This window comes from Larimichthys crocea, unplaced genomic scaffold (genome assembly GCF_000972845.2).
Source record: "Larimichthys crocea isolate SSNF unplaced genomic scaffold, L_crocea_2.0 scaffold433, whole genome shotgun sequence".
In the NCBI taxonomy this organism is placed as follows: Eukaryota; Metazoa; Chordata; class Actinopteri; family Sciaenidae; genus Larimichthys; species Larimichthys crocea.
Genome location: NW_020855635.1, coordinates 42,550 through 58,947, shown reverse-complemented (window position 1 = coordinate 58,947; position 16,398 = coordinate 42,550). Strand labels below are relative to the sequence as shown.

The following is a 16,398-nucleotide window of genomic DNA, read 5'->3' as shown; positions in this document are numbered from 1 at the left end:
GTCCCCTTGTCATATGATGCACCCAATGCTAGATTACAGCCTCACCTGTGATCAATAATTGATCAATAAATTAGTCGGTGTGTATAAAAAGAACCCCAGCACACCAGACCTCCACATCTACTGCAACTTGACCACTGACAACATGCCTAAGATTCACCCTGAGCCCAAAGTGTTGATTATTAAGAGGCTGAAGACTAGATCCACTGAGGTGGCTCACACCTTTAATGTGTCTCAGTGTCAAGTACAAAGAATAAGAAAAAGATTTGAAGAGACTGGAGATGTTTTTGACAAGCCCAGGTCCAGCAGACCCAGCAAGACAACTGCCCGGGAAGACCGTTTGTTGGCTTGAAAATCCAAGGCCAGCCCCTTTTCCACTGCAGCAGAGCTCCACCAGGCCTCGTCACCTCAAGTCCCCGTGTCAACCAGAACAGTTTGTAGAATTCTGTCTCGAAATGGCCGCCATGGTCGAATTAGTGCCCACAAACCAGCACTAAACTAACTAAAAGCAATTGTCGCATTTGCCAAGGCCCACAGCCTGCTAAAAGGGATGGACGCTGGAAAAGTGGCAGAAGGTGGATTTCTTAGATGAATCTTGGGTTGAATTACATCACAGCCACCGCAAATATTGCAGGAGACCTACTGGAGCCCGCATGGATCCAAGATTCACCCATAAAACAGTTAAGTTTGGTGGCGGAAAAATTATGGTCTAGGGTTACATCCAGTATGTGGGTGTGCGAGAGATTTGCAGGGTGGAAGGCAATATCAATAGCCTAAAATATCAAGAAGTATTAGCTTTTAAGTCCTAAGTCCTTTTAAGCTCATGGAAGTCATACAAGATATTAAATATGGATCTCACAGCACCACTACTTAATTCACTGATGTTATGCAACATTTTTGTGTTTGAAGTAAATTATTTGTTCAATTTTCACATTACTCTCTGTAGGCGACAAAACTTTTGTCTTGCCAAAATCTGAACTATCTGTGTATATTAAATGATCAATCTTTCTTCAGTGAAGCAAATTTATTTTAGTATATTAAAACATAATTTAGGAGCCATTTCTAAAACCAATGGATTAATTAAAAGTCAGGTTTTTGTTTTTACAAAATGGATAAGTGACAAGGCTTTTGTCAGTGACTGTAGAGGGATGGCCAGCTCTAGGAAGAGTCCTGGTGGTTTCAAACTTATTCCATTTACGAATGATGGAGGCCACTGTGCTCATTAGGACCTTTTAAAGCAGCAGAATTTTTTCCCGCCAGATCTGTGCCTCGAGACAATCCTGTCTCGGAGGTCTACAGACAATTCCTTCAACTTCATGCTTGTTTTGTGGTCTGACATGCACTGTGAACTGTGGGAACTTATATAGACAGGTGTGTGCCTTTCCAAATCATGTCCAATCAACTTAATTTACCACAGGTGGACTCCCAATTAAGCTGTAGAAACATCTCAAGGATGTTCAGTGGAAACAGGATGCACCTGAGCTCAATTTTGAGCTTGATCACAAAGGCTTGAATACTTATGTACAAGTGACTTCTTCATTTTTTTATTTTTAATACATTTGCAAAAATTTCAAACAAACTTTTTTTAAGTAGTCAATATGGGGTATTATGTGTAGAAAATGTGGAAAAATAAATTGAATCCATTTTGGAATAAGGCTGTAACATAAATGTGGAAGAAGTGAAGTGCTGTGAATACTTAACGTATGCACTGTATTTCCATTAATACATCTGGTGGGCTTTTATGTTTGTAAAAGATAAAGTTGCTGATTATGAAGTAAAAAATTGAGTATTCAGTGTGCACTGACTTATACCCCACTGTGTGACCAAAGTTACCTTCAGCAGGTGAGGGCAGAGCAGGGGTGCCCGGTTGGGAGTAGCAGAGGAACATTTGCTGGTCAAGGCTTCTCAAAGCATGGTAGGTGGGATGAGTATGCTGCTGGACAAAGACGTGACCAGCTGATACGATGTTCACCACTATCACTTCAACTGTCACTCCACTAGGGAGAAGAAGCTGAGAAAACAAATTACAAAAGAGGAAACATTACTCACCAGAAAATTGCTTCCATGATCCTGTCTACCTACCCTGCTAAAACCACAAATTAAGATGCAGGACAGGTAAGTCATGAAACTCTGTGAAAGTGTATCGCAACATTATCTGCAATGTATGGGCCTGGGCCAATAAATCAAACATTCTAGGTAGAAAACATTAAAGAGACTGTAGCTTGTAATATTACAATTTACATTAAACTTTGCAAGCCTAGCAAAGAGATGTAGAGGAAAATTATTGCTGTATTCATTTTCCTCAGCTGTACAATCAAAAGGTAAACTCCCTGAAGACTGTGCATCATACAGGCCCACCTCCTGATTGAATGAACCAGATTGGATTCATTAAAGGTTGTAATTCATACAATAATAATGCCAGATTACTAAACGCAATCAAGGTCTTTCAACAGCAGTCTTTGAATGGTCTGGTGCTTTCTCTGGATGCTGAAAAGGTGTGTGACCGCGTAGAAATGCCATACTGACCATACCGTTTTATATATACATTAGGGATGCACCGATGCATTGGCTGAACATCGGTATCGGCGGATGTTCGCCTCCTTAACTGCCATCAGCCATCGGCAAATAAAGATGACATTCACCAATTACAGTGGCCGATGATTACATGGCGGGTTTTTGTAGCCAAAACACAGGCACTTTAGATCCTTCTTCCTGCGACTCTCTGTTCAGCAGGCAGCAGTCTCACTCACTCACACACACACACACACACACACACACACACACACACACACACACTACAGCTCTGGCTAACGTGCACCCTAAACGCACAACAGACACAGTGACAGTTTCCTCATCGCTACCTGAGCCACCATCCGATCCTCCCTCCCTCACGTCCTGGACATATCCTGTATTCTGTGATTTTCCTCTTTTCATTTCTAACCAGCCCGTTTCAGTTCATGCCAGTACACACCCGGTGTCTCCTCTAGTTCGCTCGCACACACGCGCTCACTCAGACCCGATTTACATATACAGGTCAAAATAAATGTGATAGTATGAAAACATTACAAGCGAGAAAATTAAATGAAAACATTGAAATAATTGCTGTGACCACAGCTGGACACGGTGGTCTACAACTGTCATTTATATACTGATTGGCGTCTGAGATATAAATGCTCAGAAATCAAGTTTGTTTAATTTTAATACGTTATAAGCTTTAGAAGCCATCAAACGGGAGAAATCCCGAACTCCTGGAGGGAGGCCTTCATTTCAGTTATTCCAAAAGAAGGAAAAGACAAATTGGAATGTTCTAATTATAGACCAGTGAGTGTTCTTAATCAAGATTACAGACTTTTTACCGCAATCCTAGCCCGATGTTTAGAAACAATTCTGCCAGATATAATTCATCAAGACCAGACTGGATTTATGAAACATAGACAGACACAGGGCAATATCCGGCGCACATTACATGTAAAGCAAAACATTATCAAAAAAAAAAAAAAAAGATTAGAAGCAACAGTAGTGGGATTAGATGCAGAAAAGGCATCTATCTAAATCTATAAACTATGATCCATTAATTTAAAGAATAAAATCAGATATTGTCAAATGGAACCTAGTCCCATTCACAAGTTTAGTTTCAAGGGTAGAGGCAATCAAAATGAATGTTTTCCCAAGGTTACTGTATTTATTCTAAACTCTGCCAGTAAAAGTAACGTAGTAGTAAAGATTTTATAGAATGGGACAGATTCATCTCTCGTTACATTTGACAAGGAAAAAGACCACGGATAAGATATAGAACTCGTTAGCTTCCCAGAGTTAAAAGGGGGACTAGCCCTGCCCTGTCTTAAGAGCTATTACCAGGCCACACAACTAAAAACTATGTGGACCTTGTGTAATCCTGCCTACAGGGCGAGATGGAAGGACATTGAAGGCCACACATCCAATATTCCAATACAAGCTATAATAAATGATAAAAAACTAAGAAAACATCTTAATGAGGACCTAAATCCATGGTTGGATTCATCTCTTTGAGATTATATCAAAGAATAGTCTGACAGAGCAGAGTAGGTTACTGCGTTGGATTGCACATGATTCGGATTTTACACCTAATACATTAGATGGGAGCTTCGGTAGATGGGGCGGGGGACCAACAATATTTTGGGAGCTTTTTAAGAAGAAGACACAAGTTTTCAAGATCTAAAAATTCAGTTTGGCTTAAAAAAAATAAAATAAAATAAATCAGGATTTGTACAGATATTTACAGATGCAGCATTATATGGAGAAAACTATAAAAAAGTCTAGTTTTAATGAGGTAGAGTCAGGAATTATTAAAATATTTATTTTAGCATATGAATCAGATCCAGGCAAGAAATTTCTCAAAATTATATAAAAAAGTGGAGCATTTAAAAGGCTATAATACATTATATATAAGTGAGAAGAGATCAATAAACAACAATGGAAGACAACATGTTCCCTCTCATGGAGAGAATATGGTTGACAAAATATAGTCAGATATTTTATTACACCAGCACAACAGAAATCTCGGGATACAAGATTTTGGAGACTATGTGGAGAAAATAGTGCCAATCATTTCCATATTTTCTGGGAATGCCCCTCTATCATACCTTATTGGCAAGAGTTAAAGAAAAGCATGGAGAAAATTTTGAAAGTGGAATTCAGGAGATAAATATTTATTCAGGACAATGTTAGTGGCGGGTAAAAAACCATCACCCGGAAGTGGCTGAAAACGGAGGTACCTAAAATGGAGGATTGAGTTGAAGTGATGCATAATATTTTTATAATGGAAAAGTTGACTTTCTCAGTTAGACTAGAATCAGATAAATTTAAAATTTTATGGAATAACTGGGTTGATTTTGTAACACCATTTAAAACAGACTATCTGGTAAAAACAATGGATCTTATGAACCCCCTTGGTTCTGGCTACACATTTTAAATGTTTAATGTCTACAAGATTATGTTTGGCATTTCCCTTCATCAGGAGTGAAAGGTCTTTACATGAGGGGAATGAGAATGTGGATGGTAGGGAAAAATTCACTCATATGTAGTATACTGAATTTTGTGTTTAATTGTGAAGTTTAGTCTATTTATATCTATGATCCCTGGTGTGAAGTATTTGCATGATCTACATACATGGAAAACATATGTGTGAGATGTTGAATGTTAATGGAACAATGCTGAATGGAATCAATAAAAAGTTAATTACAAAAAAAAAGCCATCAAACACATATTTAGAAAGTCACGGACTGAGAGACATGTAGTTTTAATGTAAACAAAGTTATTTACAAAAGAAAAATCCAAACGTCTGTGAGACCGTCTTGGCCGTTCTAGTGTACTGTGTGCATGAGAAACAAGGCAAAACGGTTTCGTATGATGAAGAGCATCAAAAACATCAGTATCGGCCCAGAATTTCACAAACATACATATACACAAATTTGGCTTGAGTGAAAAATTTCTAAACTGGATGAAGTTACTTTATACAAACCCCCTCTCAGCAGTGCTTACAAACGGGTTGCAATCTTCTAATTTTTAGAGGTACAAGGCAAGGAAGTCCTCTATCACCTCTGCTCTTTGCCCTGGCAATTGAACCACTTGCTGAGGCAATCAGGACAAATGAAAACATACATGGTCTCACCATGGCCACTAGGACAGCACAACATTACTCTTTATGATGACGATGTCCTAATTGTTTTGACTGAACCTGAGGTATCTATTCCAACCCTTATTGGGACCATAAATATGTTTAGTACATTTTCTGATTACAAAATAAATTTTAGTAAATCCGAAGTTACACCAGAAGGTTTTTGTCTATTTGGGAATACGTGTAACACCCTCATTTTTCAAATTTCCCAATGTTTTACCTTCCCTGGTCAGGCCGTGGTTGCACTCCTAAAATAAATGTTCTCCCCAGGTTACTTTACAAATGATCCCAGTCATGTTCCTCCATAAGATCAAACAGTTAAAGTTGGTTTAGCTTCTTTATATAACAAGAAACTGAACCTGAAAATAGCTATGCGTCGTCTCTAAAATTCCAGCTTAGTGTTCATTTGTGTACTATAGCTGACTGGGTGTATAATAAGTGCACATCTCTCTGGCTGGATGTAGTAAAGTCAGTGTCTAAATATACCGTATTTTCACGACCATAAGGCGCATATAAACGTCTTATATTTTTTTCAAAATGTGCAGCGCGCCCTATAGTGCAGTGCGCCCTATGTGTGTTGTTAAACCTGTGTTGAGAACAACGTGCCCATCTCACAGCCGATGTGAAAAAAGAAGTGAAACAAATGAACGCTGCACTTGTTGTTATTCCGGGGGGGCTGACAAAGGAACTCCAACCGCTGGACATCGGTGTGAACCGGCCGTTCAAAGTAAGGCTGCGAGCGGCGTGGGAGCGATGGATGACCGATGGAGACCACAGTTTCACAAAGAGTGGCAGGCAGCGCCGGGCAAGTTACGCCACAGTTTGCGGATGGATTGTAGATGCGTGGGCTAACGTGTCTACTGGCACTGGTGTTCGAGCTTTCGCAAAAGCCGGCATCATTTCCGAGGGGCCGCACGGCACGGAAAGTGACTCTGACAGCGAAGAAAGTGGAACTGGCATATTTGATTTAGCGCAGCTGTTTAACTCAGAAACGGAGGATGAGGACTTCGATGGGTTTGATTAATGACGATTACCGGTAATGTGCTTAAAAAATGTTAGTACTTTGTAATAAAGACTTAAATAAAGCACAATCAAACTCAGTTTTGCTCCCGCTCTATTTTTAAATACGCACACTTGTATACTTGTGTGTGTGTTGTTGTAAGGCGGTGCGCCATATGTGTGTGTGTAGACTGCGCCTTTTCGTACGGTGCGCCCTATGTGTGTGTTAAATACAGTAATGGCATACATAACGGAGACTGCGCCTTTTCGTACGGTGCGCCTTATGGTCGTGAAAATACGGTAATAGTGTCTAGATATAAGTAATCGGTTTATTAGAAAAAAATTATTTGTAAAGTTTGCTTGTACTAACCCTATTATAATCTCCACATGGCATACCATCAGAAAATTAAAGGGCAGATCTTGATTCACTTCTGTCTTCACTCCGCTATGTGACAATCCTGACTTTCCACTAGGACTAATGGACAATCACTTCTGGATTTGGGGAAATTAAGAAATATCTACTATATGCAAATACCTTAATACCTTTTTAATACCTTCTAAATATTTTTTAAAACCTCAACTTGCTTCTAGTCATATAGCAAAAATGTGATTGATAAATGGGAAAGCACGTGCACTGTTACTGTCAATCCATTAGTTGTTGACATTTAGCTGACGCTTTTATCCAAAGCGACGTTCAGAGAAGATGCATGGCTGCAGTGGAAGTTTGACTGGTGGTGGGACTCAGTTGGAGCACTGGGCATACTAGCAGCACAGAAATTTCATAACCTGAGTTACGCTAAATGACACAATGCCTAAGATTTCAGCACCACTCCACACATGACCATGTTTTACAATGAAGACATCAAGTATACTTGACCAGTGTTTTACAGGAGGATGCTTGTGAACAGCTGTTCTATTCACGCTTTTCTATTTTGTCTTTTCAATGCCTTTCATTCTATGAAATCAAAACTTTTGTGTAAAGCTTGTTTCAAGTTTTACTCCAGCAATCAGCCTTGTACTAGTGATGTAAACAGTTAATCGACTATCGGTTAATTGTAGTAATGATGACAAAGACGCTCAGTGTAAACTCTGCACTACTACGTTTAAGTTCAGCAGCTCTACGAGTTTGCTAAGATACCACCTTCAAAACCTGCATGCAGCTGTGTTGACGTGCTAGCAATTAACATTAGCCACTAAGAATTAAATACATGCTGATTGCTAACATGCTAATTGCTAGCGCGTCAGCGCCATCTGCTCCTGTGTCTAAATAACCATGGTTAGCCCACTCGTTTAATAGAGGCCCTCTAATTTTACTGTCACCTTCCTCAGGGATGATTTAAGCTGTGTTCAGTACTACATGGTACTGTAAGTTTCCAGGGCTAGTAATCTTACTGTTACCTTTCTCAGAACGAGGGAGATTATAAGTGGTGCTGCTAATGTTTCAAGTTTTTTATGTAAGTACTTTACCAGATAATTATATGTAGGCTTAATATTGTGTAGGCTAAGTCCTTATTGTACAGCTTTAAAAAATATTTTATGTTTTATGTATTTCAATTTTCTGTGCAGAATTTATTTTGGTTAAATGCCATATCTGTACCGTATCCCAACTGGTACAATAAAACATTAGTTGAGGAATATAACATGCATTTTTTATTCAGTATATAAGCAATATTTCGCTTTACGTTAAAAGACACCGTGAGAAATGTATGTTTTCAGGAAAAAAGCCGCTTATCAGTTAATCGACAGATAAGGTCAATCAACTAATGATTAATGAGTTAATCGATAATTTGCATCCCTACCATGTACATAACTTCAGTATTCCGTGATTTTGTACCATCAAACTAACCACAAACTTCTGACTGAGAATCATTACAAAGTATCAGGGTGTTCCTGTAACCATGGTAATTCACGGTACTGGGGGAGAGACGCTGAATGCCATTTTTGAGTGTGCCTGAAAGCGCACACTATGTTATCCACCGCGCTTATTCTTATTGAGTGTGCCTGAAAGAGCACACTATATGTTATCCACCACGCTCATTGAGTGTGCCTGAAAGTGCACACTATGTTATCCACCACGTTTATTCCGCTTATTAGTGTGGATGCCCAGAGGGCCACTATTGTTCTTCAAATCATGTATTTTGATTTTTTATTATTATTACTATTTTTTTTTCTTCTTATTCCGTACATTTTTTGCCATGTGTTATGACCCAGGGTCATTATTTAGTGTTATGTTATTTTTGTGTTATTGTTCCTCCCTGCCTAGGGGTGGTGCCACCACCTTAGGGTCTCTCCCTCTCTCCAGGTGCTGCCTGCCAATTGGTTAATGGACTGGTGGATCAGCTATAAATGGCCGCCGCTGAATTCATTCGGCCTTTTCTCTTGACCTTACTCCCAACTGCACCAGGCTGTATTGTATTGTACTGTGTTGTGTTCTGTGAAGTTGTACTGGTCTGCCTTAGCAGACTTTAGCTTAGCAGTCCAGGTAGTAGTAGGGGTGAGTAGCTCTTTTGGTTTGTCTCCTTTTTTCTCCTGTTTATTTTGTAGGGAGGCAGGTTAGAACCCTGTATTTTGTTTTCTTGTTTTGGTTAGGTAAGTTAGTTTTGGGTCAGATTGTTTTGTTTGTTGTTTTGGGCCATGCTCACCCTGAAGCTTTAAACTACCACTCTTGAAATAATAACAATAATAATTGAATAATAACTGTCCCCTGTGTGGGTCCACACACACACGGTTAGCACGCAACTACAGAGCACAGCAGTCAGTCGCCAGCTGATTGTAACGAGAGACTGGCTGCACCATTAACGTAAAGACAACACATGGAGCGCCCAGTTTCATCCGCCGGGAATGCACAAACGGACACTGCAGAGCAGGGTCACTTCACCGGACCAGAACTCATCCCCGGAAAGGGATCGGGCCACAACAGACACACGCCTACCTGTCCTCAGGCATCTCGTTAGCACGCCGCTAACCGAGAGTGTAAACAACCTAGCGCATGGAACACAGGAGTGTGCCAGCTGATTGTAAGACGACAAGTTAGACACGGAGCCGGCGGACCCAGACAGCAAATCAACGCAACTGTTCTTTATGGACCGGTAATGTACTGTGCATTTAGCTTTACATAGCTTAACACGGCTAAGCACGAAACTGTTACCTTTGTTAATGTATTTGTTTAGTTACATACATGTGTTTTTATTCTGTTCATGTTGTGATCTGTGCCATCATATTTGATGAGATCACAACAGGTGTATTTTAGCAGTTAAGGTCCAGTTTCATGGTAGATGAACCACTGTTCAACTGCTGTGTTACAGTGTGATAAATACAGTCAGACGTGTTTCATGCACGTGTAAATAAGTGGGACGCACATTCTTTCTAATGCGCGTTTCACACACATCTTTTCGTACAAATTTCCACAGATGCATCACGCAGTTTGGCAGAAGGCATCCACACTGTATTTCAGCACTGTATTTTCTAGTTTTTAACATGTTTATTTAGACACAGGAGCAGCTAGCGCTTACGCACTAGCAATTAGCATGTTAAAATTAACATGTTGGTATTAACATGTTATCCATAACATGTTAATGTTGATACGCTAGCAATTAACATTAGCATGTTAACGCTGATGCGCTGACGCGCTAGCAATTGATATTAACATGTTATCATTAGCATGTTAATACTGATGCGCTGACGCACTAGCAATTAACATTAGCATGTTGGCATTAGAATGTTAGCAATTAAAATGTATTTAATTCCTAGTGGCTAATGTTAATTACCATTAGCATGTTAACATTAGCATGTTAACACTGATGCGCTAGCAATTAACATTAACGTGTTAGCATTAGCATGTCAACATTAGCATGTTAACGCTGATGCGCTAGAAATTAACATTAGCACGTTACCATTAGCTTGTTAGCATTACCATGTTAACATTAGCATGTTATCGCTGATGTGCTAGCAATTGACATTAACATTATCAGCATTAGCATGTTAACAGTAGCAATTAACATTAGCATGTTATCATAAGCACGTTGGCGTTGACGCGCTAGCAACTGACATTAACATGTTAACATTAGTATGTTAGCAATTGTATTTAATTCCTAGTGGCTAATGTTAATTAGCACTAATTTTAGCATTGGCCGCTAATGTTAGCAAATAGCATGTCTTTACAGATAGCACTAACACGCTAGCTGCTCTGCTGTCTCTGTCTGCCATTTTAGACAGACAAGTTTAAATTAAGTGCCAAGAACTACTAAAATGGCCACCGCTCAGCTTCTGCCTGCTGGCCCCTCTCCTCCTTCAAGCAGGCTGAGGTTGCCAAGCAACCAGGACCTAAACAGGAGCAGCTAATCTGCACCTGTTAAATGTCAGTTTGAAATCCTGACACAGACTAAGAGAAAATGCTGAGACCTTCCCTCGAAGAGGAAGGATTTCTGACCAAACCGTCCAAAGCCCTTCCTGATCGTCTACATAGTCGTTTTGTGTCGATAAATGAAGAAATGTGCCCTTAGGAGCAATTCAGAGAAACGTTACTTCTGCTTTCCTCCAGAAAATTTCTCGCCTTTTTAACATGGGAGTATATGAGGCTGAGGATGGGAGTTGCTGCCGCATATTTGCGTGTTAACGCCAAAACCGACAGCTTCAACAGTGTTACCACTGCGATCGCTTCGAAATTTCCTACGTTTCTAGCTATAAATGATTTCTGTAACTTTACATTTGCGGCCACAATCGCAGTTTACAAATTTATTTTTCGACGACTTTTTCTCTCCCTCTCCACTCTAGCGATGACATCACTCACTCTAGCTCTGGAAAGTTCTCGCAATACACACCAATTCATTTGGCGTGGTTTTTTGCGATTTTTGGCAAAACCGTTTGCCGAAACTCTTAGAAAGGTCATAGTTTGGCAAAACCGTTTGCCGAAACTCTTAGAAAGGTCATAGCACACCACGTTTTGATACCTCTTTTGTGTGTGTGCGACAAAAACTCTGGGAGGAGAAGCGAACCGAAAAAACCACGGAAGAAATGGAAAAATAAGCAGAAGAACAAGCCCGAGAGGTTTTAAAGAGTGTGCTCTTTCAGGCACACTCAATAAGAATCGGAACTAGCGAAACCTTAATTCTAAATTTTTGACTGCTGTTGCTCAAAAGTTAAAGACAGTTAACCTTTTATATCTACACACACTGTGGGTCCTCTTCTGAGTCTGCCATGTTCACCCACCATGACTCTACAGTAGCCCAGCATGTACAAACCAAACGCTTTTGCATTTTTATGTATTGCTGCGTAGTTGTTGCAACTACACCGCTAGATGTCACTAAATCCTACGTACTGATCCTTTAAGGTAGAAAATCACAGTCCAATGCCACAAGTGTGCAGCAGAATGTCCAAAACAAGCAGCAACCTGTGTGTCTGGGAAGTGACTCAAACGTCCACTTGAGGCTGGCTGCAGAACATTTCAACCTCCATTAGCGCCTGTATTAAAATGTCCAACTTCACAGCAGAAATAAACATGTTTGCAGCCTGGACCTTCTTGCTGTGAGTCGACAGTACTAACCACTGCCCTAGACTGAATTCTTAACAGTATAAATTAGAGAGAACCAACAAAAAGAAAGCTGCTTATCAGGCATTATAATGACAGTAACTATGGGTTTTGTAAGGCAGGTATTAATTTTCCTTTGACATGTTCCCTGCTCTTGAATTTAAAACTCTGTATAATGTAGTGTAGTGTGCCCTTGACAGCCTGACAACAACCACAGTGCAGTATTGTGTTTACCTGTGCCGAGCTGAGTATAAGCTGAGCTACTGGTGTTACATTATAACACAGTGCTGTGCAATCACAGCAACCATTAACATTCCTACAGCAGGGTGGGACACTCCATCACTCTCTATATTCGTTTTGTTGAAGAGTTGCCTATTTACAAATCTAGTGTCTTTTTAGCTCTGGTTTTGTGTCTAACAAATCCTGCCTCAAGCTTACAGCTAGTTGAGTGTGCCTGAAAAAGCACACTTTAAAACCTCTTGGACTTCCTCTTATTGAGTGTGCGTGCAAGGCGCACACTATATGTTACCCACCGCACTTATTATTATTATTATTATTATTATTATTATTATTATTATTATTAAGTGTGCCTGAAAGAGCACACTCTTTTAAACCTCTCAGGCTTACTAAGTGTGCCTGAAGGAGCACACTCTTTTAAACCTCTCAGGCTTACTGAGTGTGCCTGTGATGCAGTGATAACACTGTTGAAGCTGTCAGCTTTATAGTTTTGGCTCAAGACGCGAAGATTCGGCAGCAGCACCCATCAACACCCTCATAGACTCCCATGTTAAAAAGGCGGGAAATTTTCTGGAGAAAAGCAGAAGTACCACTTCTTTCCAGTGCTCCTAAGGGCACATTTCTTCATTTATCGAAACAAAATGCCTATGTAGACGATCAGGAACGACTCATCCTGCTTGTGGTTAAGTCGGTTCAATGATTGGAAGTACGGATTGTAGGATTTGTAACTGACATTCTAACAGGTGCAGTAACTGCTCTCCTGATTACAGTTGGTCCTGGTTGCTTGGCAACCTCAGCCTGCTTGAAGGAGGAGAGGGGGGGAGGGGCCAGCAGGCAGAAGCCAAGCGGGGGCCATTTTAGTAGTTCTTGGCACTTAATTTGAACTTGTCTGACAACAGACAGAGACAGCAGAGCAGCTAGCGAGTTAGTGCTAGCTGTAAAGACATGCTATTTGCTAACATTAGTGACCAATGCTGAAATTAATGCTAATTAACATTAGCCACTAGGAATTAAATACATGCTAATGTTAACATACTAATGACAACATGCTAATGTTAATTGCTAGCGCATCAACGCTAACATGCTTATGATAACATGCTAATGCTAACATGCTAATGGTAATTGCTAGTGCATCAGCGCATCAGCGTTAACATGCTAATGCTAACTTGCTAATGTTAACATGCTAATGTTAATTGGTAGCGCATCAGCGATAAAATGCTATGTGTATTGTGAGAACTTTCCAGAGCTAGAGTGAGTGATGTCATCGCTAGAGTGGAGGGGGAGAGAAAAAGTCGTCGAAAAATAAATTTGTAAATTGCGACTGTGGCCGCAAATGCACATCTACAGACGTGTCAGACGTGTCAGATATATAGTTTTGGCCTGACACGCAAATATGCGGCAGCAACTCCCATCCTCAGCCTCATATACTCCCATGTTAAAAAGGCGGGAAATTTTCTGGAGGAAAGCAGAAGCAACGTTTCTCTCTCTTGCTCCTAAGGTCACATTTCTTTATTTATCGACACAAAACAACTATGTAGACGATCAGGAAGGGCTCACGATGCTCAAAGTTAAGCCAGTTCAATGATTGGAATTACGGTTTGGCCAAAAGTCCTTCCTCTCCGAGGGAAGGTCTCAGCATTTTCTCTCAGTCTCAGGATTTTTAACTGACATTTTAACAGGTGCAGACCAGCTACTGCTGATTAGGTCCTAGTTGCTTGGCAACCTCAGCCTGCTTGAAAGAGGAGAGGGGGGAGGGGCCAGCAGGCAGAAGCGGCAGCCATTTTAGTAGTTCTTGGCACTTAATTTGAACTTGTCTGTCTAAGATGGCAGACAGAGACAGCAGAGCAGCTAGCGCGTTAACATGCTAATGATAATTAGCATTAGGAATGAAATACATGCTAATGTTAACATAGTAATGCCAACATGCTAATGTTAACTGCTAGTGCATCAGTGTTAACATGGTAATGTTAACATGGTAATGTTAAGTTGCTAATGTTAACATGCTAATGTTATCATGCTAATGGTAATTGCTAGCGCATCAGCGTTAACATGCTAATGTGAACATGCTAATGCCAAAAATGCTAACGTTAACTGCTAGCGCATCAGCGCTAACATGCTAATGTTAACATGCTAATGTTAACTGTTAACGCATCAACGCTAACATGATAATGCTAACTGCTAGCGCATCAGCGTTAACATGCTAATGCTAACATGCTAATGTTAACTGCTAGTGCATCACCGCTAACATGCTAATGGTATTTGCTAGGGCATCAGCGCTAAAAAGTTAACATGCTAACATGCTAACGTTAACATTTTAATGTTAACATGCTGATGTTAATTTCTAGCACTTCAGCGCTAACATGCTAAAGATAACATGCTCATGCCAACAAGCTAATGTTAACATGCTAATGTTAATTGCTAGCACGTAAACACTAGCTGCTCCTGTGTCTAAATAGACATGTTAAAAATGACTATTTGAGGTGTGCTTTTTGAATACAGACCCCCAGCAACAGCCCACTCGTCACTCTCAAAATTTCTTTTCTAGTACTGAATTTGCTTAGCAGTGTCAGTAATAATGCATGGAGACGACGGGGCCAGAGTCACGCACACTCAAAATTTCTTTAGAAATTTTTCTAGTTGAGTGTGCATGGAAGGCGCACACTATGTTATCCACCACGCTTACTGAGTGTGCCTGAAAGCGCACACTATATGTTATCCACCGCGCTTATTATTATTAAACTTATTCTTACGCCCTTTTTTTGTCCTGAGGGCACATTTCTTCATTTATCGACACAAAACAAATATGTAGACGATCAGGAAGGGCTCATCCTGCCTCAGGTTAAGCCGGTTCAATCATTGGAATTACGGTTTGGTCAGAAATCCTTCCTGTTCGAGAGGAGGTCTCAGCATTTTCTCTCAGTCTCTAAGTGACATTCTAACAGGTGCAGTAACTACTCCCCTGATTACAGTTGGTCCTGGTTGCTTAGCAACCTCAGCCTGCGTGAAGGAGGAGAGGGGGGAGGGGCCAGCAGAAGCTGAGCGGCAGCCATTTTAGTAGTTCTTGGCACTTAATTTGAACCTGTCTGTGTAAAATGGCAGACAGAGACAGCAGAGCGCTAGCGCAAGCTGTAAAGACATGCCATTTGCAAACATTAACGACCAATGCTAAAATTAGTGCTAATTAACATTATCCACTAGGAATTAAACACATGTTAATTACTAACATGCTAATGGTAACTGCTAGCGCATCAGCGTTAACATGCTAATGAAAACATGCTAATGCTAACATGCTAATGTTAACTGCTAGCGCATCAGCGTTAACATGCTAATGTTAACATGCTAATGCTAACATGCTAATGTTAACTGGTAGCGCATCAGTGTTAACATGTTAATGCTAACATGCTAATGCTAACATAGTAATGTTAACATGCAAATGCTAACATGCTAATGCTAATTGCTAGCATGTAAACGCTAGCTGCTCCTGTGTCTAAATAAACATGTTAAAAATGACTGTTTGAGGTGTGCTTTTTGGATACAGACCCCCAGCAACAGCCCACTCGTCACTCTCAAAATTTCTTTTCTAGTACTGAATTTGCTGAGCAGTGTCAGTAATAATGCATGGGGACGACGGGGCCAGAGTCACGCACACTCAAAATTTCTTTAGAAATTTTTCTAGTTATTATTACGCCCTTTTTTGGCTCGCTACTCCTCCCAGAGTTTTTGTCGCACATACACAAAACGGGTATCAAAACATGTGGCTCGGCCGGGACATGTGTGCTATGACTTTTCTAAGAGTTTCGGCAAGCAGTTTTGCCAAAAATCGCCAAAAACAAAGCCAAAAAATGAATGGGTGTGTATTGCGAGAGCTTTCTAGAGCTAGAGAGAGTGATGTCATCGCTAGAGTGGAGGGTGAGAGAAAAAGTCGTCGAAAAATAAATTTGTAAACTGCATTTGTGGCCTCAAATGCACAGCTACAGACATG

The 16,398-nt window shown here is 40.4% G+C and overlaps 1 protein-coding gene across 1 annotated transcript in view; it reads right to left on the bottom strand.

Moving 5' to 3' along the window:
• The window catches only part of akap1b (A kinase (PRKA) anchor protein 1b), a 31,956-nt gene that overhangs the window by 2,477 nt on the left and 13,081 nt on the right, over positions 1-16,398 (bottom strand). The window contains exon 6 of the mRNA XM_010754188.3: positions 1,831-2,008. Within this exon, the coding sequence (XP_010752490.1) occupies positions 1,831-2,008 (178 nt within the window). The remainder of the gene's footprint in view (positions 1-1,830; positions 2,009-16,398) is intronic.